The following is a 25,081-nucleotide window of genomic DNA, read 5'->3' on the forward strand; positions in this document are numbered from 1 at the left end:
CTCTCACCAGAGGAATAATTTCTCTTTAACTATGCTATCAATTTTATAATCATCTTAAATACTTCAATTAGATTACCCCTTAAATTTCTACATTCAAGGGTATGGGAGTTCAATCTGTGCAAACTGTTCTCATAATTTAACTTGTTTAGCCCCAGGAACATTGGGGTGAATTTATGGTGTGATCCCGCCAAGGCTAATATATCTTTCCTGAGGTGTGGCGATCTAATCTGTTGGTTGTTTCTCACTCCTCGAGTCAACCCACTTTTGTCCATCAGTTTTCCTTCTCTTGATACCAGGGATTTTACCATTTCAGGAACCCAGACACAAAGACAACCCTGACACCCGCAGCTCTAACCAGTTACCACTTTCAGTCAAATCAAACTTTCAGGCTGTTACTTTAAAGGGGGACAACATTCTTTACACTGTCTTGGGACTCATCACTTTGGAAACTGAATACAACAGAAATATTCCAAGTTATTGTCAGCTGTGGCTTAGCCTATACACTTGACTCTGAGTCAGAAAGTTGTGGGTTCAAGCCTCACTTCGGGACTTGTGCTCTAAGCTGACAATCCAGTGGACATTCGGCCTCGGGTAAGCATCCTCCAAGGATCTTCGGGTAAGCATCCTCCAAGGCAGACTTCTGGGTACACAACAACGCAGAGTCACTGAACAGAGGCTGATAGCCAAGTTCAGTACCCATGAGGGCAGCCTCAATCAGGACCTTGGGTTCATGTTGCACTATAAGTGACCCCGACACACTATACACTCAGGCGCATAAGTGCACGCGCACACACACACACACGTACTTTCTCACAGACTTCCTCACACTCTCAAACACACACACTCATTCTCTCACTCTCTCTCTCTCTTCCCCTCTTAAACACACACACTCTCTACCTCCCCTCTCTCACATATGTATAAATCGATGGAGTGCATTTGTGTTTGCAGTTATATTTCATTTTGTTCAAAAACACACAATTTAGAATAGAGTAGAATCCCTACAATGTGGAAACAGGCCATTTGGCCCAACAAATCTACACCGGCCTTCCGAAGAGTAACCCAGTCAGACCCATTGCCATAACCTATTACTCTACATTTATCTCTGACTAATGCACCTAACCTACACATCCCTGAACATTAGCATGGTCAATTCTGACCTGCAAATCTTTGGATTGCGGAGGAAACCCACACAGACACAGGGAGAATGTGCAAACTCCAAACAGACTCCTGAGGCTGGAGTCAAACCCGGGTCCCTGCCATTGTGAGGCAGCAGTGTTAACTACTGAGCCACTGTGCCTTAGATAATCAGTCAATATGGCATTTTATAAACTCCTATTTTGGAAATAAAAGACACAGAGTCCAAATAAGGCCTCACGCCTAAAATACATTGTCTGACCAGAGATGCTGCCTCCTTTATATTAACAACACCATAGGTTATCTCAGGGCAGTGACTTGAAAGAAACTCTGGGATTTGCATATCAATCAAAATCTGGAACTCCATTCTAACTGATTAAAGATTTAAGAGTCATTTTATGTGTTCACTTCATTTGCATGAGTTGTATGACGCTTTAATCTTTTCCTTATAAATTCTGTGTCTAAGATCTTCCTCTCTCACTAACGCTTGATGAAGAGCAGTGCTCCAAAAGCTAGCGTTTTCAAATAAAACCATTGGACTATAACCTGGCGTTGTGTGATTTTTGACCTAATCCAGTGGAGAACTAAGGGAGTACTGCTGTCAATTTTTAGAGAGTTGAACTAAAACTGTCTTTTATGGAAAGTAAAAGATCCCAGAGCACTATGTGATAAACAGCAAAGAAGTAATCACTGATGTCAAGATTAGAATTCCTGATGAAGGGCTTTTGCCCAAAATGTCAATTTTCCTACTCCTCAGATGCTGCCTGACCTGCTGTGCCTTTCCAGTACCACTCTAATCTTGACTCTGATCTCCAGCATCTGCAGTCCTCACTTTCACTTAGTCATCACTGATGCCCTGCCCATAAAAGGATCTCCCGATAAACTTCACAAAAAGAGATTGTGTGGTCACTGTCACACCATTGTTTCTGAGAGATGGCTGTCCACAAACTGGATGCCACCTTTGCTACATTACAATGATAACTTCACAAAGGACTTAATTGGAGAGAAGATGCTTTCAGATAGGCTGAATTTGGGACCATCGACGGGAAATGTGTACCATCGACGGGATGCACTGCAGAAATTCACCAAGGCTCCTTTGAGAGCATCTTCCAAACCCAGAAGAGTAAGGTAAAGTTGCCTTTATCCCAGAGGATCATAAGGTTGCTCCCTCATATTACACTGGTGGTGATTTAACTGAGAGCCACCACACCTCAGGAGACAGGCAAGGTTGAGAAAGTCGGACTTTAATGGTAACCTCAGCTAGTATGGGAATGGGATCCAGACTGCTTGGTGTCATTCAGCATTATAAACCTGTTATCCAGCCAACTGAGTTAACCAACTCTGACATTGAGAAGAACAAGAGCAGCAGACACATGAGCAGACACAGACAATCCTGACTGGAAATATGATGCCATTCCTTCACTGTTGCTGAGTCAAAATCCTGGAATTCCCAGCCTGACGGCATTGTTGGTCTACCTCCAGCGCATGTACTGCCGTGGTTCAAGATGACAGCTCAGCACCACCTTCTCAAGGATAATAACTGCTAGCCCAACCACATCCTCTGAGTGAAAGAAAAAGGACCAAAGCTTTTTCCTTTTTTCCCTAGGGAAATGTTCTGCTCCCTGTGAACTGTAAATTATAAACCCATTGATGGAGAAATTTTTTCAGTCCACAGTGACATTGACCAGTATATTGTATATCGGGCACTTTACATTAGGATCCTAAGTGTTTCAGTGAATAGGAACACACCATACTGACAAATCAGGAATTTTGGGTTAACCCAAAAAGTAAATTTATTTACAGTAATAAATCTATACAGAGGATTGATAAAGCATCAGAAAACAAAACACAATATTCAGCTGACATCAAACTTTGAGTCAATCAAGATAACAAGATTCAAAACTGACTCAAATGACTCCCAAAAAATGAATCTCAGAGGAGTGTAAGGTGAACATATCACACCATTATTACATCGAGGTATAATGGACTGAGAGTGTAGAGACTCACCCGACCCACCCACCACCTCCCTCACCATACTCGGGATTGTGGTTCTCCCAAAAAGGAAAGTATAAATATTCCCTACAGTGTTAGTCAAATTTGAATTACCTAAAGGGATCTGTCTATAATTCACATCACCAATAAAATAGTTCCAATTTTACCCATACCTGAGAGCTGGCTCACTTTACAACACACACATATGTCAGGGAAGCTCTCTCAGAATATTACAGGCAGAAGTTGCTTTAAAATCCTTGTGCTTTAAATTATGAGGACGGATCACACAGACTGACCTTATATTCTCTTGAATGTGAACAATAACAGGCAATCTAACTGAAGTGTCTAAGATGATTTAACAAGTTGTTTAAAAGTCACATCTTTCATCTTGCTCTCATCAGAAATGGAAAACAGCAACCAATCTATGATAAGGAACACAAATTTATTCAGCATGAGAAAAGGGTACTGGTTCGTTGGACTCTGACTGCTGTGAAGATGCAGCAGGAACTATTAACTGTCAACCTTAGCGACCTGATTAACCTCAAGTCGACATCCCTAAATTCCCTTGGGAACGTGGTGGTGATCTGTCTTATTGAACTCTCTACTTTTGGGTATAGAGACAGCCACAGTGCTATGAGTCAGCAGTGTTGGTTGGTCAGGGTGTTGCCATGGCAAATGCACAGGGATTGAAAGTATCCATAACTTTTTCTCCAGCAAAAAGGTGCATGAACAGACTCCTTTAACCTGCACAGAACATGGTCCTATGTGAATATATGTAACTTCTACAACTCAAAATTGAAAGTTAAAAATCACACAACACCATGTTATAGTCCAACAGGTTCATTTGGAATTATATCTGTCGAGCTATAACCTGGTGTTGTGTGATTTTTAACTTTGTGCACCCCAGTCCAACACCGGCACCTCCACACCATGACAAAATTGAAATGCATTGTGAGCCTAACTGATTGGCTTTCAGTCTAATTCAGCTCTGGATGATTTAGTAAAGTTGCTGTTTAATAATAAGAGTCACATGTGGTTCTGGACACTGTGATCAGTGTTTTGTAGGCACGGTGTCAAAGCCCACTTATGAAACTTAGCTCCACTACTCCGAGGCTCACAGAGAAATTACAGGTTTAATCAAATCACTAATTTACCCATCGGACACAAAACACTGACCATGTACCTATACTTAACCTGCTGATGATTACAAATAAATCAATTCTAACCACAGGGAAACAAATTAGAAATTATCAACATGTTACATCTGATCCCTTCTTAAATCCCTGCACGCACATACCAACACACATAGACAAGCAAGCAAACATGGATGTTATGTATGAAAGCAAAAAATGAAGGAAACCATTCTTCAATAGCACAAGTCCATAGTGTTCAATGAGATGTCCCTTGTGCTTTTCCCAAGCTCTTTTTATCCAGTCCCACTTTTCCATATCCTTTCAGTTCTTTACCAAAGACACAGGGCAGTTGACCATAAATTATACAGTCTACAGTCTTTCAGCCACTGCTTAGAAGCAACAGCTTACAGCTTTTGGTGGGTGAAAACAATTAGCTATATCTAAGTTTTGGTACTTTGCTGCAGAGAGGGAGGAGAGAGAGAGAGATCTTGTCTCTTTGTGGCCTTCTGCCTCTACAATGTCTACACAGAAGCTGTTCACTTGCCGAGAAAACACCAAGCCCCTCATCTCATGCCATATAAATTGGTGTTCCCTTTGAGATTTTGGGTTCTTGTCTCTCAGTCTTGATGAGACCAAGATGAAAACTTTCAACTACACATCACTTTTTTAACAAGTTTAGGTTCTAACAAGGTATTACTTAATTCAGCAGTTTGAGAAAAATGATTCCTGTGGTTGAAGAGGCTAGAACAAGGGGCAGAGCATTAAAATTATAGTAAGGCTATTCAGCAAACACTTCTTCACAAAAAGGGGACTCAATTTGGAACTCTCTCCCCGCAAAAATCTGTTGAAATTGGAGGTCAATTGAAAGTTTCAAAACTGAGATTTCTCCATTTAATGTTGGGCAAGGGGATTAAGCAGAGCAGAATCAAGGCAGGCAGACAGGGTTAAAATATGGATTGGTTGTAATCTAACTGAATGGTGTCACAGGCTCAAGGGATTATTCCAGTCTTAGATTCCTTAAATTCCCCTCGATTGCTTTCTCCACTGTCATCTCCAACAATAATTGGTCAGTCTTATCCTCTTCAAACACTGATTTCCCCAACCTATACCATCTCCATCACAAAGATTACCTCCTTCTGAGGAACAGAATTATTCGGCATTTGGAGAGGCAGGGATTAATCAAGAACAGACAGAGGGGAGGGGAGGTCAATTGTTTTGAAAAGGTGACCAGGTATGTAGACAAGAGCAATGCATTTGAAGTAGTCTATTTGAACTTCAGCAAGGCCTTTGATAAGCTCCAGCATGGGAGACTGATAGCAAAGGGCAGAGCCCAAGGGATCCAAGGAAATTTAGCTATTAGGATCCAGATTTGGCTGAGTTGCAGAGGGTAATATTTGAGGGATTGTTGTGACTGAAAGCCTAAATCCAGTGGGTCCTGCAGAGATCAGTGTTGGGATGCTTGCTGCTTATGGTTTATGTGAATGATTTGGATTGGAATGTACAGTAGTAGAGTTGATCAGTAAATTCATGGATGATATGAAAATTGATGGGGTAGTAAGTAGAGATACTAATAACCTTAGATTACAGGTGGATATAGACGGGCCGGTCAGATGGGCTGATCAATGGCAAATAGAATTGACTCCAGATAAATCTGAGTTGATACACTTATAGCGTCCTCCAGCAAGGAAACAGACCCTTCGGTCTGACCTGTCTATGCTGACCATAATCCTAAACTAAACTAGCCCCACCTTCCTGCTCCTGGTCTGTATCCCTCAACCTTTCCTATTTGTGTAGTTATCCAAATGTCTTTTAAATATTGTAACTGTACCCACTTCCTTTGAAAGTTCATTCCACCCTCTTGAACCACCCTCTGTGTAAAACATTTGCCCCTCGTGTCTTTTTAAATCTTTCTCCTCTCACCTTAACAATGTGCCTCCTTATCTTGAAATCCCCCATCCTAAGGAAAACACAACTACCATTAATGCTATATCCCTCGTTACTTTATAAGGTCACCTTTCAACCTCCCACACCCCAATGAAAAATGTCCCAGCCTATCCAGCCTTTCTTTATAACTCAAGCCTTCCATACCCAGTAACATCCTGGTAAATCTCTTCTGAGCCCTCTCCAGCTTGATAGTATCTTTCCTATAACAGGCAACCAGAACTGGACACAGTATTCCAGAAGAGGCCTCACCAATGTCCTGTACAACCACAATATGACTTCCCAACTCCTATACACAAAGGACTGAACAATGAAGGCAAGCGTGCCAAATGCCTTTTTAACCACCCTGTATATATGTGATGCAGACTTCAAAGAATGTTGTGCCTGAACCCCTCGATCCCTCTGTTCTGTAACACTACCCAATGCCCAACATTCATTGTATAAGCCCTATCCTTGTTTGTTGTACCAAATGCAGGCGAAGGGATACATGGTGAATGGTCGGACCCTGGGAAACACTGAGGATCAGAGGGACTTTAGTCTGCATGTAGTGTGCAGACGTAGAATTTAAAGACAGTGAGGTAATGCTGGAACTGTATAAAGCATTGTTTGGGCCACAGATAGAGCATTACGCAGAGATCTGAAATCCACATTATAGGAGGCATGTGATTGCACTGGGGTGGGTGACTGGAGAGGAGATTTACCAGGATGTTCCCTGGACTGGAGAGTTTCAGTGATGAAGACAGATTGGACAGACTGAGATTGTTTCCTTGGAGAAAAGAAAACTTAGTTAGGAAATGACATCTAAAATAATGAGGGGAACACACAGGGTAGACAGGGAGAAAGTTTCCCCTTGGTGAAAGGATCAATATCCAGGAGCACAGATTTAAGGGAAACAGCAGGAGATTTTGAGGAGATGGGAGGGAAGGTTTTATCACCAGATGGTGTTGGGAATCTGGAACTCACTGCGTGTAAAGATGTTACATCTGTAAAGATATAAAGAAGTTAAAGGTGAAACCCTTAGAACTTTTAAGAAGCATTTAGACGTGCCCTTGCAATGCTAAGGCATACAGGGCTGTGGGCCAACTCCTGGAAAATGGGATTAAAATATTACATGATTGTTTTTGACCAGCACAGTTATGATGGACTGAAGGGCCCTTTTCTGTGCTGTAGATCACTATGGCTGTATCTGTCTCCCTCTATAATACTGCCCATTACTAAACAGCTATCACACCCATATTAGACCATCTGCTATTGGAATCCTCACCCATGTTGATGTTGCATCTAGACTAGAGTAGGCCATTCCAAAGCCCTCCTGCCCAGCTCCACCCATTTTCCAACCTCCATTACCATGACTGAAACACTGTATTCTACATCCTATGACATCTGTCAGTCCTGTGCTCATTGAACTACGCTGGTTCCCAGTCACCCAGTGTCTACAATTTAAAATTCCAGTGCCAAGTGCATAGCCTCACATCTCTCCATCTCTGTCACCTCTAGACCCATGACCCACCAAAATCTCAATGCTCCTGCAATTCTGGCCTACGGTACATCCCTCTATCCCAGTCGTTCCTTATACCATTAACAGCCAAGCCATTCCATGCTCCATGCTCATAAGTTCCCTTAAATCCAACCACTTTGGCCATATGTGTTCATGAAGTGTCCCTTAACCCGAAACATGAACACTGATTTGTCTCCACAGGTGCTGCCAGACCTGCTGAGCTTTTCCAGCAATTCCTGTTTTTGCCTCTTTGGCCATATTTTTGGTAATCCATTCCCAATATCTCTTTGTCTTGGTGTTAATTTTATGTCTGATGATGTCAATATTAAACACTTTGGGATGTTTTATATAAATGCAAGTTGTTGTCCTCCTATATTCCCTCCAATTTTCCTGGACTACAGACTGTGGATATTCATTGGCCTCTAGTGCTCTGGTCGAGTGTCCGTTCAGCACGTGGACAGCTAGACAGTGAATGTTGTGAGACAATAGAGACTGTCACAGCCAAGATACATCCTATTCTCCCCCTTGACTTCCCAGTTGGGCTCTCTGATGAGGAATGGGATTCCTGTCTGATTCTCCTGCTCCACAGACCAGAGACACTGAGGCTAATTGAAGTACCTCCATTACTACCCCAGGAAATGGTTCCTCCCCTGGGTCCTGGTGCTAGTCAATCAGAAGCTGAAGCCTTTCTAACCACTGAGTATCTGATTGTCTTCTTGGTCAGAGGTGAGAGTGACTTGTACTGAAAGGATGTGAATTTATACAGGAGCTTCTACACATACTGATGTCTTCTTTTGGTGATGTTTGGAGGTCTGAACAATGTTAAATTGACCTCCTTGAAACAATTGGCCTGAAGGTGGGAGAGGCTTGAGACGGACACAGGTGAGACAGACAGTGCTTTGGAATGACAGTTCCCCCTGTGTGAGTACTGGAGGGTAACAACACAGACAACTCTCAGTGTAATGGAAGCAGGTGACTCAGCTTCAAGTCCGTGTCTGGTGAGGAAGGAAGAGGTGAATCAATTCTGACACACGTCACACAGGAAGGATTTGTCACACATGTGGATTCATAGTTCCAGGAGGTTCAACTGTGTGAAGATATTATGACGGACTTCTCACCAATCACCTTCCTCTCCTGTGTGAATGTATCAATGGTTGAGGAGGCATGCTAACTGTAAAAAAGTTTTGTCACACACCTTGTTCCTGAAGGGCTAATCTACTCTGCAGATCCTCTGATAGAGGAGATATTTGACAACTGAGAGGATGATTTGTCATACAACTTGTACATGAATTGGTTCGCATGTGTGAATACTTTGGCCTATATGTGTTTCTATCACTACTAGAATGATTTGTGACACATCTTCCACAGGAAAAGTTACTTCTCTGTTAACGTATGAGTGTACAGAGAGATTTGGTAACTCAGAAATTTATGTGTCACACACATTGCATGTGACTGGCTTCTCAAGTTCCAATGACTATATAAATCTTTCATTATAAGCTTGAATAATTCTCTCCTGTGCAGCTTAATGTGATTGAAGATTGGATGAAAGCCATCTCACCATCCCCACATCTGGAGGATATTTTCTGTGTTGAAACATCTGGTGTATCAGGAACCTCATGGATGCTGCGAAGGCTTTAGGACAAATTTTACATTTGAAGGTTTCTCTTCTTGTGGATTTCCTGGTGAACTAGGAGGTTCAATACTTAGTAAAGGCTTTACATGCACCTTGCACGTGTCAATATGTTGATGTCTGCAGATGTTGGTTAACTTTGTGGATATCCTACATAAACAGTTTCTCTCCTTCACGGCAGTATATGCAGAGGATTAACAATTGAGAAAGCTTTTTTACCAAATTCTCCAGTGTGAATGTATTGCTGTTTCACCAGTATCAAACACTTGAATGGCTTATCCTCTTTGGGAATGCTTTGGTTAAACAGAGCAGTGGTGACTGTGAGAACAATTTGTTGCACACCTTGCATGTGAATGCTTTTCTACCCTGTGTGAATCCGTTGGTGTCTCAGGAGATCAGAGGTTTGGATAAAAGACATCTCACAAATGTAACATTTGAATGGTTTCTCCCCCGTGTGGATCCTCTGGTGTCTCAGCAGCCTTGTAGATGTAGCAAAAGCTTTATCACAAATTTCACATTTGAAGGGTTTCTCTCCTGTGTGCACTGTCTGATGGTCTAGGAGGTTCGATGACTGTGTAAAGGCTTTCTCACAGACTTCGCAGGAGAACAGCTTCTCCCCCGTGTGAATGTGTTGGTGTCTGCGGAGGTTTGTTAATTTTGAAAATGATTTGTTGCATACTTCACATGTGAATGGTTTCTCCCCTGTGTGAATGCGTTGGTGTGCACGGAGGTTTGTTACCTTCAAAAATGATTTGTTGCACACTTCACATGTGAACGGTTTCTCCCCAGTATGAATACGTTGGTGTGCACGAAAGTTTGATGAATCAGAGAACGATTTGTCACAAACCTCACACGAGAATGGCTTCTCTCCTGTGTGAATGCGTTGGTGTTTGCGGAGGGTTGATGAATCCGAGAATGATTTGTCACACACCTCACAGGTAAATGGTTTCTCCCCTGTGTGAATGCGTTGGTGCACATGAAGGGATGATGACTGTGAGAATGATTTGTCACACAGCTTGCAGCTGAAAGTTTTGTGGCCTCTATCAATAATTTTGTCTCTCATGGCTCTCAGTTGAGTGTAGTTTCGGTTCCACACATCATGTGTGAATGGTTTCACTTCCATGTATCTCTTCAATAATGCACCCTACCATCAGGAGATCTTATGAGCCTGTGAAGCCCTCCTCATACACCTCATACTTGAACAGTCTTTCATTTATAGAAATGAGTCAGGGGTTCATGAGGCTCGATGAATGGTTGAAGCTCTCACCACACTTGGAGCCACTCACACTTCTTCCCAGCCTCACCCTGACCGATCACCACAGCTGAACCTTCAGAAAAGTTGGTTTTGATGGAAGGCTCCACCCCACTGACCAGTTTCAGATCTGATGAGATGTCAAAGCTCCCCTGACCTGACCAATTTCCAGATGGTGGTTTCACTGCCCAACCTTCTCTGTGTTGAGCAATGCCGTGAAGGGGCTGGATGTCTTCCCACAGTTGTGCAGTTGTTCCTTGGGTGTTGGTCAAAATCCTCTCTGTATTCTCTGGTGTAGTACGGTGCATTCCTTCTGTAAAATACAGAAAGGAAACATGATTTCCTCCAACTCCCTCTCCTCCTTTGCTGAACGGGCTGACTCTTCAGTAAGAGGCTGTTCCACAAGTGAGTGCCAGTCTACCTGCATGGGAGGGGATCATATCCAAGTTCTTATTTTTTCCTCACGTGACTGTCACACACCCCCTGTTTCTAGCAGGGATACTGGATAGTGACCAGGAGCGCACAATGTGGCTATTTTTTTTCCTCCATCCAGACTCCCATCTTCCCAAACATCGTGAGGGCAATGGGAAAGACGGTCAGGCAGAGTGTAAAATGAGATCACGTTGTTCTGGAGGAGAGATGTTTTACACTTATATTGTGTGCTTAATATAAAATATATTTCAATAAATGTGATTCCAGGGATAGATCCTGAATTGCTGTGGTGCTGTCCGCACAATCAACGGGCTCGGAATTCAAATCCAACCATGGAAAGTTACACAAAACAGATTTACAGTGAAGAACAAGCCTCTTGTCCCGTGCTGATGTTTATGCTTCACAGGACCTACTCTCACCCCTCTTTAACTCACCCGATAAGCAGACCTTACAGTTCCTTTCTGCCTCATGTGCTTATCTAATTTCTTCCTAAAGGCATCTCTGTTCATGGCCTGAACTAGAAATATTGGGATTGACTATGAGAGGCGTCAATCAGAGAGCGCACCCACACTGCCCATTCTCTCCTCCTCTTCTTCCAGAATTATTTCACCATCCATAGTCCAAAGGATAATATTTACACACACAACTCAACAATGGGAAATCAGCAAGAATCCTCAAACACTGCACCTCCAGTTAATACACCTCACCTTCTCATTTTCGTGATGTGGAGGCGCCAGTGTTGGACTGGGATGAACAAAGTTAGAAGTCACATGACACCAGGTTATGTCATGTCACGTGAAAGCTTGTGACTTTAAATAAATCTGTTGGATTCTAACTTGGGTGTCGGTGGGTTCTCATATTCAGGAATGATCCATCAACAAAACTCAGCCTGGAAGTCAGAGGGAAATGCTTCCAATAAACACACTCAATATCCAACACACAGCTCCAGTCACACAGTTCAGCACAAAGCACCAAGTTAACAGCTCTCTCAGCTGGATCTTTTCACACAGCATAAGGGACATTTCCACCCCTGACTGCCCACAGGATAGTCAGACTGCCTGAAGATTGGTGTGGATATTATGGGATACAATTTGTATAAAAGCTGCTCCTTCACTCACCATCTCCTCACTTGGTTTTCAGTCCCTATAGGAAGTGAACCAGCTCTGGAAGAGGAAGAGGAGACAATGGGCAGAGTGGGTGGGCTCTCTGATTGACGTCTCTCACAGTCAATCCAAATATTTCTGGAGCAACATGAGTTTCCTGAAACTTGGGAAACTGACCGTTGAAATGGAGGTGACTTTGAGCAGCAGATCAGGTGGGGATTTAAACTTATCATTGTCCCATCTGAATAAAACCTCACTTATTGCAGCTGCTGTCTCAGTTCCCCTGGTAAATGTTTGACAGAGATTTCTAGTGTGGGAATAGTACTCTTCATCCTCGGAGAGTTTCAAACTGACAACATCAGTGTGCGATGTGTTTTACGGCGAGTGTGCTGATGGTCAGCTGACGAGACCCATCCCTTCTTTCCGTGGTGGGTGTCACCATTTCACTCAGCTCACTTCGAGGAGGTGTTTCTTGATGCCCATGTCTTTCTGAGGGAGCTCGCAGAGAGAAGCGAGTGGGACGTTAAAGAACTGCTTCAGGTACGAGGTAGACCTGGGACTGGATCACCGTGTTCAGAGAGAGTGAATGATCACAATCACCCTTGTACACCACACGCTGCACAATATCACTCTCAAACAAGGTTGGATTTGGATAGCCCAGGAGAGGAATCAGATGAAGTGAATGTTGAATCTCGGTAACTCATGGGAGATCTAACATAACGAGCTCCACTTCATGTCCGGAATCATTGGGGCACTTTGCAACTCTCCAATACACTCTTCAAACACGCAGAGAATTTTGTAATGTGACCCCTGCTCCCGTGCACCTCCCTGCTGTATATATGCTAATCCCATCTCTGCACATCATCCACTGCCTTGGATGCTGTGGTTCTTCCTCTTCTCATCTGCTGTCACACACATCTGGGGATTCACATGTGATAAGAAAGTATACTACTCCCACACTTGAAATCTCTGTCAAACATTTACCAGGGGAACTGAGACAGCAGCTGCAATAAGTGAGGTTTTATTCAGATGGGACAGTGATAAGTTTAAACCCCCACCTGATCTGCTGCTCAAAGTCACCTCCATTTCCCCGGTCAGTTTCCCAAGTTTCGGGAAACTCATGTTGCTCCACAAATATTTGGATTGACTGTGAGAGACGTCAATCAGAGAGCCCACCCACTCTGCACATTGTCTCCTCTTCCTCTTCCAGAGCTGGTTCACTTCCTATAGGGACTGAAAACCAAGTGAGGAGATGGTGAGTGAAGGAGCAGCTTTTATACAAATTGTATCCCATAATATCCACACCAATCTTCAGGCAGTCTGACTATCCTGTGGGCAGTCAGGGGTGGAAATGTCCCTTATGCTGTGTGAGAAGATCCAGCTGAGAGAGCTGTTTACTCGGTGATTTGTGCTGAACTGTGTGACTGGAGCTGTATGTTGGATATTGAGTGTGTTTATTGGAAGCATTTCCCTCTGATTTCCAGACTGAGTTTTGTTGATGGCTCATTCTTGAATATGAGAAGGCGAGGTGTCGTTATCTGGGAGGTGCAGAGTGTCAGGATTCTTACTGATTTCCTGTTGTTATATTCTTTGTGTGTCTTGGAACCTGTTATCATCCTGTGGACTGTCAATGGTCAGATCGCTCTCTGTGTTGAACTCTGAATGTTTCTTGTCTTTACAAATCCCTCACAAGGCTTCCCACTGCCCTATCTTTGTAAGTCCCTCAGGAAAGTAAACAAAGTAAACATGCTTATGTATGGAGCCTCTCCCTGATCTCCAAATGTGCAACAGTTATGACTTTCTTCTTAAGTGTGGTCACTGTTGTAACTTTGGAATTATGGTATTGAATGTGTGCTTGGCAAGTTCCCACAAACAGCAATGTGGTCATGATTAGATAATCCAAGTTTCAGTGGTGCTGATTGAACTATTAGTATTGGCCGGGACATTAGGAATGACTCCTCCGTTCCTCTTCACCTCTCACCAGCTGAATGGAATCTGATTTGATAGAAAGAAATGTCTGATGTGGAAACCCTCTTGTGCTGCAGTGGTAGTGTCACAAACTCTGTACCAGGTTGCTCGTGTTTAGGTCCCACCTGCTCCAGAGGTATACAGTAAAATCTCTGAACAGATCAATTAGAAGTGTCTGATGCACTGTTTTGTCCTGTTTCCTGATCATTAAAGCTATCTTGTGGAACTGAAAACAGCTTGTTGGTTTGAAGTAAAAGCAAAATATTGTGGATGCTGGAAATCTGAAATAAATTTCTCTGCTGTAAAAAGTTAACAGGATTGGCAGCATCTGTGGCGAGAAATAGAATTAATGTTTGAAGTCTGATATGGAGTCAGACCTGTTGTGTTTTAGTGTGGACTAGGTGTTGCTCATGAAAAGTGGCACAATTGAATAACATTGAATAGTAAGTTCATCCCACCTTCTCAAGAGAAATTAGGGATGATCTGGCAATGCCTGTGACCCCCATATCCTTTGAAAGTGTAAATGTAAAAAAACTGAGGAGTCAGTCCCTTCAGCAAAGGAGTCAAGAGAGTTGGCATAAATCATGTTTTCTTTTCCTGTTTTACAGTAGGATTGCAACGTACTACACCAGAGAATACAGAGAGGATAGATTCTGACCATCACCCAAGGAACAACTTTGGGAAGACATCAAGTCCCTTCACAGTATTGCTCAACACAGAGAAGGTTGGGCAATTAAATCATCATCTGGAAATTGGTCGGATCAGAGGAGCTTTGACATATCATCAGATCTGAAACTGGTCAGTGGTGTGGAGCCTTCCATCAGAACCAACCTTTCTGAAGGTTCGGCTGTGGGTGATCGGTCAGGGTGAGGCTGGGAAGAAGTGTGAGTGGCTTCAAGTGTAGTGAGAGCTTCAATCGTTCATTAAGCCTCATGAACCACTGACTGATTCCTATAGCGGAGATGCTGTTCAAGTGTGAGGTGTGTGAGGACGGCTCCTCAGACTTAGAAAATTTCTTTGTCTACAAAGTGCACTGTAGACTCCAATAGTAAAAAGACAGCTACATGGAAGAGAAACCCTTCAAGTGTGATGTGTGTGATCAGGCTTTCAGACAGTCATCGGTATTTGTAAACCACCGCCGCATCCACACTGGGGAGAAGCCTTTCAAGTGTGAGGAATGTAACAAAAGCTTTGCACGGTCATCGGGCCTGGTTAATCATCAGCCTGTACACACTGGGAAGAAACCATTCGCATGCAAGGTGTGTAACAAATCATTCTCATGGTCATCAGATCTTCGCACACACCAACGCACTCACACAGGGGAGAAACCCTTCACGTGCGAAGTGTGTGACAAATCGTTCTCACAATCCGGGAACCTCCGTACACACCGACGCATTCACACAGGGGAGAAACTGTTCATCTGTGAGATATGTGAAAAATCATTCTCGCAGTTAGGGAACCTCCGTACACACCAACGCATTCACACTGGGGAGAAACCATTCACATGTGATGTGTGTGACAAATCATTTTCCTATTCGTCGGCCCTCCATGTTCACCAACGCATTCATACAGGGGAGAAGCCATATATCTGTGATACGTGTGATAAACCATTCTCACAGTCATCAAAGCTTCTTGCTCACCAACAAATTCACACAGGGGAGAAACCATTCAAGTGCGAAGTGTGTGACAAATCATTCTCAGATTCATCAACCCTCCTACTCCATCAAATGATTCACACAGGAGAGAAACCATTCACATGTGAGGTGTGTGACAAATCATTCTCACAGCTAGGAAACCTCCGCAGACACCAACGTATTCACACAGGGGAGAAAGCATTTATGTGTAAGGTGTGTGACAAATCATTCTCTGACTCATCAACTCTCCTGCTCCATCACAGCATTCACACCGGGGAGAAACCATTCACGTGCAAGGTGTGTGATAAATCATTCTCACAGTTGGGAAATCTCCGTAGACACCAACGCACTCACACAGGGGAGAAATCATTCATACGTGATGCACGTATCAAATCATTCTCACAGACAATGCACCTTCACAGATATGAACACATTCACACAGGGGAGAAACTATTCAAATGTGAGGTGTGTGCAAAATCATTCTCTGACTCATCAAGCCTTCTGCTCCATCAAAGGATCCACACAGGGGAGAAACCATTCACATGTGAGATGTGCAACAAATCATTCTCACAGTTGGGAAACCTCCGCAGACACCAACGTATTCACACAGGGGAGAAATTGTTCACATGTGAGCTATGTGACAAATCATTCTCCGCCTCCTCAAGCCTCCTGCTCCATCACAGCATTCACAATGGGGAGAAACCATTCAGGTGCAATATATGTGACAGATCATTCTCACAACTGGGGAACCTCCACAGACATCAACGCGTCCACACGTAATGCACGTGACAAATCATGTTCTTGAGTTATCAAAGTTCTGTGCTCTTCAACACATTCACATGTAAAAATTCTTCCACTAGTGATATGTGTGACTGAACATTCCTGTGATTACAGAACCTCTTACTCACTCAGGATTTCCACGAGTAGAATCCATCAAGTGAAGTTTTGACAAATTATTCTCAGTGTCATTTAAAACCACCAGCACGTTCATAAAAGCGGGAAGCCATTCACAAGTAATGAGTGAATTCTCAGATTCATTGTTCCTATGCAGATACCAATGCATTGACACGGTGTGAACATGTGCAACAAATCATTCTCGTTGTCAGATATCTACAGTCACCAGTGCATTCATACAGAGGACAAAACATTCCTGTGCAATTTGTGCAAAAACGTCTTGTTCCAATCATGAAACTTCCTCCTACATCAGAGGCATTACTCAGGAGTTACCATTTGAGTGTGAGGTTTATGATGCATCTTTCACAATGTCTTCTGGAACACCACAGGGTTCACACACCGGAGTAACTTGTGACCAGACCGAGCGTATCTCCCGGTCAGTCAGTGTACAGGGGAGAACCCTTATTTGTCGCAAGTTCTTCACACATTTACTGGAATTCCTGGAACATCAGTGAACCGAAATGGGAGTTACCTAGCCAAGTTCTTGCCCAATCTGCCTTCAAGAGTATGAACCTGTACACAATCTGACAGTGCAGGATGTTCAGCGGTTTTGGGACACAGAATAAGAAGTACCTTTCATTCCCATCAAACAACTAGTGACAACAACACCAGCATTGTCCAGGGCACTAGGTGATTTTTTTTTGGCCTCCTTTGGATTTTCAGAGGCTACTTTTTCATTTTCATTAACTCATTTATTGTGATTGAGTTAAATAGTTACCTTGTGTATTTGTGTTGACATAAAAGGTATTTGGACTCAGATGGAAGCAGAATTAGAATAATTCATCAATATCCTCAATAATTCTCAACATCTCTAAGCTTAAAGCTACAACACACAAGGAAAGCTGTAATTTCATCAATGTTACTGTATTTAAACTTGCACAATAGGTATACGCTCCCAATACTGTTTTTTTTCTCAGAATAATTGACATATACTGGCAACATCTTAAACAACATTCTGCACAGTTCATATGTATCCATCACATATGCACAACATGTGAATACTTTAATTGGGTAGTTAGTACCCTTTCTACTGCAAGAAAGTGAGGACTGCAGATGCTGGAGATCGGAGTTGAGAGTTTGGTGCTGGAAAAGCACAGCAGGTCAGGCAGCATCCGAAGAGCAGGAGAATCGACGTTTCATCAGGAATGATGAAGGGCTTATGCCCTTTTCACTGAATCACAGATTTAAATTTAATAAATGACATTGTATTCATTCAATAAATACAGTCTTAAATTAGAGATTCTACATTCATTTACATGTAATTCATTATCTCAGTTATTCCAACTTTTCCTGATTCCAACTTTTCCTGATTCCACTTCGCAAAGTGTTATTCTGTCTTTAGGTTTTGAAATTTCATTTTGTTATTAGTTTAGGGAAAGTTTGCATTGCCAGGCAGGCCAGAATTTAATGTCCTTCCCTATTTCCCTTGACAATGTGATGGGTAACCACCTTCTTGAGCTGTTGTAGTCCAATTGTGTAGGGTGCCCACAGTTCTGCTTTCCCTTTGGAGTCTCATTCTCCTTTCCCTGCTCTTGCAGCCAATTCCTCCCTTACCTGCAGTTGCACCTTCCCTACCCACTTTTCCCACTCATGCAGCCTTCCTTTCTTTTCTCCACTCTAGTTGCCACCCTCCCCATATTTGTAGCTCCCTCTCCCATGCAGAATCCTTCTCTCTTCACAGCACATGTCCTTATGAGTGAACCAATCAGAAGCCAGCATAGGATAATTTAAGCCTTTGATTGGAGGAGCAGCCTGTCCATCCTGCGTACATGGGGCAGGAGTGGTTGCTTCAATGAGGAAATTTTCCCAGGTGATCTGATGATTTTTGGGGCAGACCCCCAACATGGCCCCTGTGTATTTTGAACATTTGTGTGTTAGTGAAGTGAGCCAGCTCTCAGGAGTGGGTATGGGTTAGAATCAGATCCTGCTTCAGTTGGTGATGTGAATTACAGACAGATCCTCTTCAAGTGACAGATGTTTGACGAATACCATGGGAAATGTTTGTACTGTTCTGTCTGGGAGGACAGCTATCCTGTGTATGGGGAGGGAGTGGGGGTGGGTCTCTACAGATTTGAGCTCCCTTGATCCATCATACCCTTTTGTAATAATGGAGTGTTATGTTCACCTTATATTCAAAGATTCATTTTCTGTTCTGGGAAAGAGTTTGAGTTATTTTTTAAATGATTTGCAGTTTTGACTGATTCAAAGTTTGCTGTAAGCTCAACATGGCGTAGTTTGTTCATTTATCAATCTTCTGAATAGATTTATAGATAAAAATAAATTCATTTTTAACAACCCAAACCACATGATTAGTCAGCATGGTGTGTTCCTATTCACTGAAACACACAGGATACTACTGTAAGGCTCCTGTACACTGCTTTTGGTCAATGTCACTGTGAGCTGGATATTTTCTCCGTCAATGGGTTTATAATTACCAGTTTACAGAAAGCAGAATGATGAAAGAAAGACTTGCAATTATGCATCAACTTCCACAAACCCAGGATAACAAAAAACACTTCATATCCAATGAAATGGAGTCACTTTTAGTAGGAAAAGTGGCAATTAATGCACAGTGAGATGAGGGGGTTTAAAGCTCAGCATGAGAGAGTGGAGGAAATTTTCATGATAAAATAGGTGTAAAGTCACAACAAAACAAACTCAGAAGTTAAAAAGCCATACATGAGAGGTAAGATTTGGAAATATTCAAGTGTCGCATCTCAAGGAAAACATAAGCTCATCAAGTAGGACAGGGTGCTAGCCAGGGACCAGCGATGATCTTGTTAAGCAAGGTGAATATTACTACTGACCAAAGTAAAAAATGAAAGGGCTCCTGTGGTGCAGTGGTAGTGTCTCTACCTCTGAGCCAAAAGGCCCAGGTTTAGGTCCCATTTATCTGGAATACCATCTCTGGACAGGTTGAGTAAAAACTGGTCTTTAGATGAAGAGTGTTTCAAGTCTCAGGAACAGAGTAAGTACCTAGTAAATAATTAATATTTAAAACTGAAGAAGTAAATGGAAGCAGAGTAATTTACGGTAAGTTATGGCATAGCAGCAATTCCTATCCAATGTGGGAAATGAAGATATATCCAGCGTACAGTATGACTGCATGTGGAGGAAGTTTCCCCAATTGCAGCTACTGGAAATCGGTGTTTCAGATCTGGAGTCAGTGTGGAGTCTCTACAAGGCTGAGATCTTTGATAACGTACAATGTGGAGGTCACACTGCAGGTAAAGAGTGCATATGCAGAAAAGTAATGGGTAACCACCAGACAGTTTAAAAGAAGAAGGCAGGTAATACAGGAGTACCATAGGGCCATGTCCTTCTCTGAGAGTATTTTTTCGTTTTAGAGACTGCGTGGGGAGATTATTTCTCAGGGGAGTGCAGTGAGAGCAAAATCATGAAACCAGGAGTGCTGCAGATTTCAGGCAAGGGGAGCGGGCTGGAGGATAGCGAGAAAGCAATAATGAACAGGGATACTATTGCAAGGGGAACTGATAGATGAAAGCAGAATGGCAATAAAAGGGTCCTTCTCAGGATGCCAGCTGGTGACGAGTGGTGTTTGGCAAGGCTCAGTGTTGAGACCACAACTTTTCATTTTATACATTAATGATCTAGATGAAGGAACTGAGGTCATTCTGGCTAAGTTTGCAGACAATACAAAGATAGGTAGAGGGACAGGCAGCATTGAGGAGGCAGGGAGGCTGCAGGAGGATTTGGACATGTTAGAAGAGTGGGCAAAGAAGTAGCAGATGGAGTACAAGGTATGAAAGTGTGAGATCATGCACTTTGATAGGAAGAATAGAGGCATGGACTATTTTCTAAATGGGGAGAAAATTCAGAAGTCTGAGGTGCAAAGAGACTTGAGAGTTCTAGTCCAGGATTCTCTCAAGCTAAACTTGCAGGTTGAGTCAGTAGTTAGGAAGGCAAACACAATGATGGCATTTATTTTGAGAGGACTTGAATATAAAAGCAGGGATGTACTTCTGAGGCTCAATAAGGGTCTGGTCAGACCACATTTGGAGTATTGAGCACAGTTGGAGTATTGAGCCCCATATCTCAGGAAGGATGTACTGGCCCTGGAGCGTGTTCAGAAGAGGTTCACAAGAATGGTCCCAGGAATGAAAAGTTTAACATATGAGGCACTTTTGAGGATGCTGAGTTTATGCCTGATGGAGTTTAGAAGGATAAGGGGGGATCAAATTTAAACATGCAAAATACTGAATAGCCTGGACAGATTAGATGTTGAGAAGATGGTAGGAGAAACAAGGACTTGTGGGCACAGCCTTAGAGTAAAGGGAAGATCTCTTAAAACAGAGATAAGGAGAAACTTCTCCAGCCAGAGAGTGGTGATTCTAGAGAATTCATTGCCACAGAAGGCTGTGGAGGCTAGGTCATTGAGTATGTTTAAGATGGAGATAGGTTCTTGAGTACCAAGGATTATGGGGATGAGAAACCTATCAGCTATCACTGAATGGTGGAGCAATCTCAATGGGCTGAATGGAAATGGCCTAAATTCTGCTTGTATGTCTTATGATCTTATGATTCTGTAGCCACAGATATAACACCACGATGTTGTCTCCCTGGAGCCAGGGTTAAGGATCTTAAAAAGTGGCTTCAGGGCATTCTGACGGTGGTATCAGAACAGCCAGAGGCTATGGTCCATGTTCGGAACTTAGGAATTAGGAGTAGAAATAGGCAATTCAGCCCTTCAACCGTGCTCTGTGATTTAACAAGAACATTGTTGGTCTCAACTCCACTTTCCTTTCTGTTCCCGAGAGCCCTTTATCCCATGGTTCATCAGAAACATATCCATTTCTTTCCTGAATCTGTTGATTGATTCTCCCTCCACTGTAATCTGGGGCGTTGCTCCCAGATTCCCAACCCTCTGGGAGAAGTCGTTTCTCCTCATCTCGGTTTTGAATCTACCTCCTCTCACTCTGTATCTGTGGCCTCTTGTTTAGGACTGTCCCACAAGGGAGAACATCTGTTCAACATTTATCTCATCAATCCTCTTTAGCATCTTATAAACCTCAATCTTCTGAATTCCAGTGTGCACAAGCCCAAGTTATTAGACTGCTCCTCATATGATAGCCTTTTCATCCCTGGAATCAACCTGGTAAACCTCCTCTGAACTGACTCCAGGGTCACCATATCCTTCCCCAAGTAAAAAGACCCACACTGAACACAATACCCCAGACATAGTCTCACCAACTCCTTATATAATTGTAAAAACATACTGAGTAACATCAGTGCTCCACAAGTGCCAGAAACCGATGTTCTCAAACAATTCAGGATTTAAACTCTGTCCCTTGATATCCAATAGCATTACAATCACTGAATACCCCACTACCAACATCCTGTAGATTACCATTGGCCAGTAACTGAACTGAACTAGCCATATAAATACGGTGGCTACAAGCAGGTCAGAGGCAAGGAATCCTGCAGTGAGTAATTCACCTCCGACTCTCAAAGCCTGTTGACCATCTACAAGGCACAAGTCTAGAGTGTGCTGGACTACTCCCCATTTGCCTGGATAAGTGCAGCTCCAATAACATTCAAGAAGCTTGACACTATCCAAGACAAAGCAGCCCGCTGGATTGGCACTCCATCCACAAGCATCTACTCCCTTCCCCACTGATGCTCAGTAGCAGCAGTTTTACAAGATGCACTGCAGAGTTCACCAAAGATCCTCAGACAGCAACTTCCAAACCCACATTCACTTCCACTTGAAGGACAACAGCAGCAGGTTCAAGTTCCCACTCACCATTGTGGCTCAGAAATATATTGCCGTACCTTCACTATCGCTGGGTCAATATCCTGGAATTCCCTCCCTAATGGCATTGTGGGCCAACCCACAGCAGGTGGACTGCAGAGGAACAAGAACGCAGCTCACCAGCACCTTCTCAAGTGCAACTAGGGACTGGCAATAAATACTGGCTAGCTAGTGACACCTATGTCCCATGAATGAAATGAATGAGAAAAAGAACATAAGAAATAGGAGCAGGAGTAGGCCACTGGCCCATCGAGCCTGCTCCACCACTTAATAAAATCATTGCTGACCTTATCATGGACTCAGCTCCACTTACACGCTCGTACGCCATGGCCCTTAATTCCTTTACTGTTCAAAAATCTATTTTTGCTTTTAAAACATTCAACTGCTTCACTGAGTAGGGAATTCCACAGATTCTTCACAACCGGGTGAAGAAGTTCCTCCTCAACACAGTCCGAAATCTGCTCCCCCTTATTTTGAAGCTATGCCCCGTAGATCTAGTTTCACCTGGCAGTGCTTCTACTTTATCAATCCTCTTTGTAATTTTATATGTTATTATAAGATCCCCTCCTCATTCTTTTAAATTCCAAAGAGCATAGTCCCAGTCTACTCAATCCCTCCTCATAAGGCAACTCTCTCAACTCCGGAAGCAACCTGGTGAACCTCCTCTGCACCCCCTCCAGTGCCAGTACATCCTTTCTTAAGTAAGGAGAGCAAAACTGTGCCCAGCACTCCAGGTGTGGCTTCACCAGTGCACTGCAGCATCACCTCCCTGTTTTTAAACTCCATCCCTCTAGCAATGAAGGACAATATTGCATTCGCTTTCTTAATTCCCACATGCACCTGCAATCCAACATTTTGTGATTCATGCACAAGGGCACCCAGATCCCTGTACACAGCAGCATACTGCAATTTTTCACTTTTTAAATAGCAGTCCACTTTGCTGTTATTCCGACCGAAATGGAAGACCTCACATTTACCAACATTGTACTCCAACTGCCAGACCCTTGCCCATTCACTTGATATATCTGTATCCCGCTGCGGTAGTCACTGAAGTTCAGAAGAAAAGTGAATTTCATTGAAATGTATAATTTTCTGTAGGAGAGACAGGATGCAATAATGATGTTTCCCTTGGCCGGGATTACCAGAACACATGGTCATGATCTCAGGATACGTGGTCGGCCATATCAGTCTGAAATAAGAAAACATTTCTTCACTCAGAGGGGGTTGGACATATAGGATTTTCTATCACAGAACACCATGGATGCCAAGTCACTGAATCTCTTCAGGAAACAAATAGTGACTAACGTGTCACAGGATGGGGGAACAAGAATAAGGCACGACCATGTTAAATGGTACAGTCGGCTCATTGGGCCAAACTTCAGTTCCTAGGTTCTTTGTCAAACATTTACCAGGGGAACTGAGACAGCAGCTGCAATAAGTGAGGTTTTATTCAGATGGGACAATGACAAGTTTAAATCCCCACCTGATCTGCTGCTCAAAGTCACCTCCATTTCCTCGGTCAGTTTCCCAAGTTTCAGAAAACTCATGTTGCTCCAGAAATATTTGGATTGACTGTGAGAGACGTCAATCAGAGAGCCCACCCACTCTGCCCATTGTCTCCTCTTCCTCTTCCAGAGCTGGTTCACTTCCTATAGGGACTGAAAACCAAGTGAGGAGATGGTGAGTGAAGGAGCAGCTTTTATACAAATTGTATCCCATAATATCCACACCAGTCTTCAGGCAGTCTGACTATCCTGTGGGCAGTCAGGGGTGGAAATGTCCCTTATGCTGTGTGAGAAGATCCAGCTGAGAGAGCTGTTTACTCGGTGCTTTGTTACTCCAGCTTTTGCAGCATCTGTTCCGTTTTCATTTCACATTTCCAGCACTGCTTTTTTTATCCTTTCGGTTGCGTTTACTCACAACACTGGATGAAAATCCCAAAGCACAGAAACACTTGGTCAAGATTAGACAGCATTCCGAAAGCACAGGAATCACCTGGTCTGAACTGGACACGGACCACATTAAATTTTAAGGAAAAACTTTTGCTCCTTCCTTCTCCTGCCGAGATTTCTAACCTTTGTCAGTTCTGTAAATGGCTGTCTCCTTCTAGAATTTAATCTGGCATGTCTTTCATACAAACTCAACTACAACGGGAGTTGAGACTGACGCTTTCTGTGAAATTCCTTCAATTGTATTCCATCGGTCATTGAGTCTATTTATAGTGTCTGTTGAGAAAGCAAGGCAAGAGAATGTATTTTTGATTAAAAAGGCTTTACTTCGCTTCGCATGTCCTCACCTCCTGCAACCTGCCAAGTTATAAGAAACTATCCTTATCACTGATAGCCAAGTTCCCCTTCGTTGAAATCCTCATTCACATCTTCTTTGGTTCTGAACTCGAATATTCAACTTGCTCTTGGCTGTTCTCCCATATTCTGTTAACTTGAGGGCATCCAAAGCTCTGCTGCATGTCTTAACTTGCAGCAAGTCCCATTTCGTGTCTAACTGATGTGGTCACTGACTGATGTCTGGTCAATTAACAGCTTGATTTTAAAATTCTAACTCTCTAACCCCCTCTAGCCCCCACAACTCTTCCCATTTCTAAGCTCCTCCAACATCTACCTGACATAATGTTTGCTG

The 25,081-nt window shown here is 43.0% G+C and overlaps 3 protein-coding genes across 7 annotated transcripts in view; 2 read left to right on the forward strand and 1 right to left on the reverse strand.

Annotated features, from left to right (window-relative positions):
* Positions 1-25,081, forward strand: part of LOC122541578 (zinc finger protein 271-like) — a 652,600-nt gene that overhangs the window by 289,918 nt on the left and 337,601 nt on the right. The gene's annotated exons all lie outside the window — the stretch shown is intronic.
* The window catches only part of LOC122541201, a 216,012-nt gene that overhangs the window by 42,805 nt on the left and 148,126 nt on the right, over positions 1-25,081 (forward strand). The window contains 1 exon segment of the mRNA XM_043677826.1: positions 15,144-16,493. Coding sequence (XP_043533761.1) covers positions 15,144-16,493 — 1,350 coding nt within the window.
* Positions 6,480-12,152, reverse strand: LOC122541634 (gastrula zinc finger protein XlCGF71.1-like). Of its 2 annotated transcripts, none has more exons than XM_043678556.1 (2): positions 12,131-12,152; positions 6,480-11,001 (listed from the first exon to the last, which is right to left on the reverse strand). In XM_043678556.1, the coding sequence occupies exon 2, from the start codon at positions 10,449-10,451 to the stop codon at positions 9,690-9,692; it is 762 nt and encodes a 253-aa protein (XP_043534491.1). In that variant the 5' UTR covers positions 10,452-11,001; positions 12,131-12,152; the 3' UTR covers positions 6,480-9,689. The 2 variants fall into 2 exon arrangements, with proteins under 2 accessions (XP_043534491.1, XP_043534492.1); XM_043678557.1 differs by having other exon boundaries at positions 6,480-10,893; positions 12,131-12,150.

Source organism: Chiloscyllium plagiosum, chromosome 37 (assembly GCF_004010195.1).
Source record: "Chiloscyllium plagiosum isolate BGI_BamShark_2017 chromosome 37, ASM401019v2, whole genome shotgun sequence".
NCBI classification, from domain to species: domain Eukaryota; kingdom Metazoa; phylum Chordata; class Chondrichthyes; order Orectolobiformes; family Hemiscylliidae; genus Chiloscyllium; species Chiloscyllium plagiosum.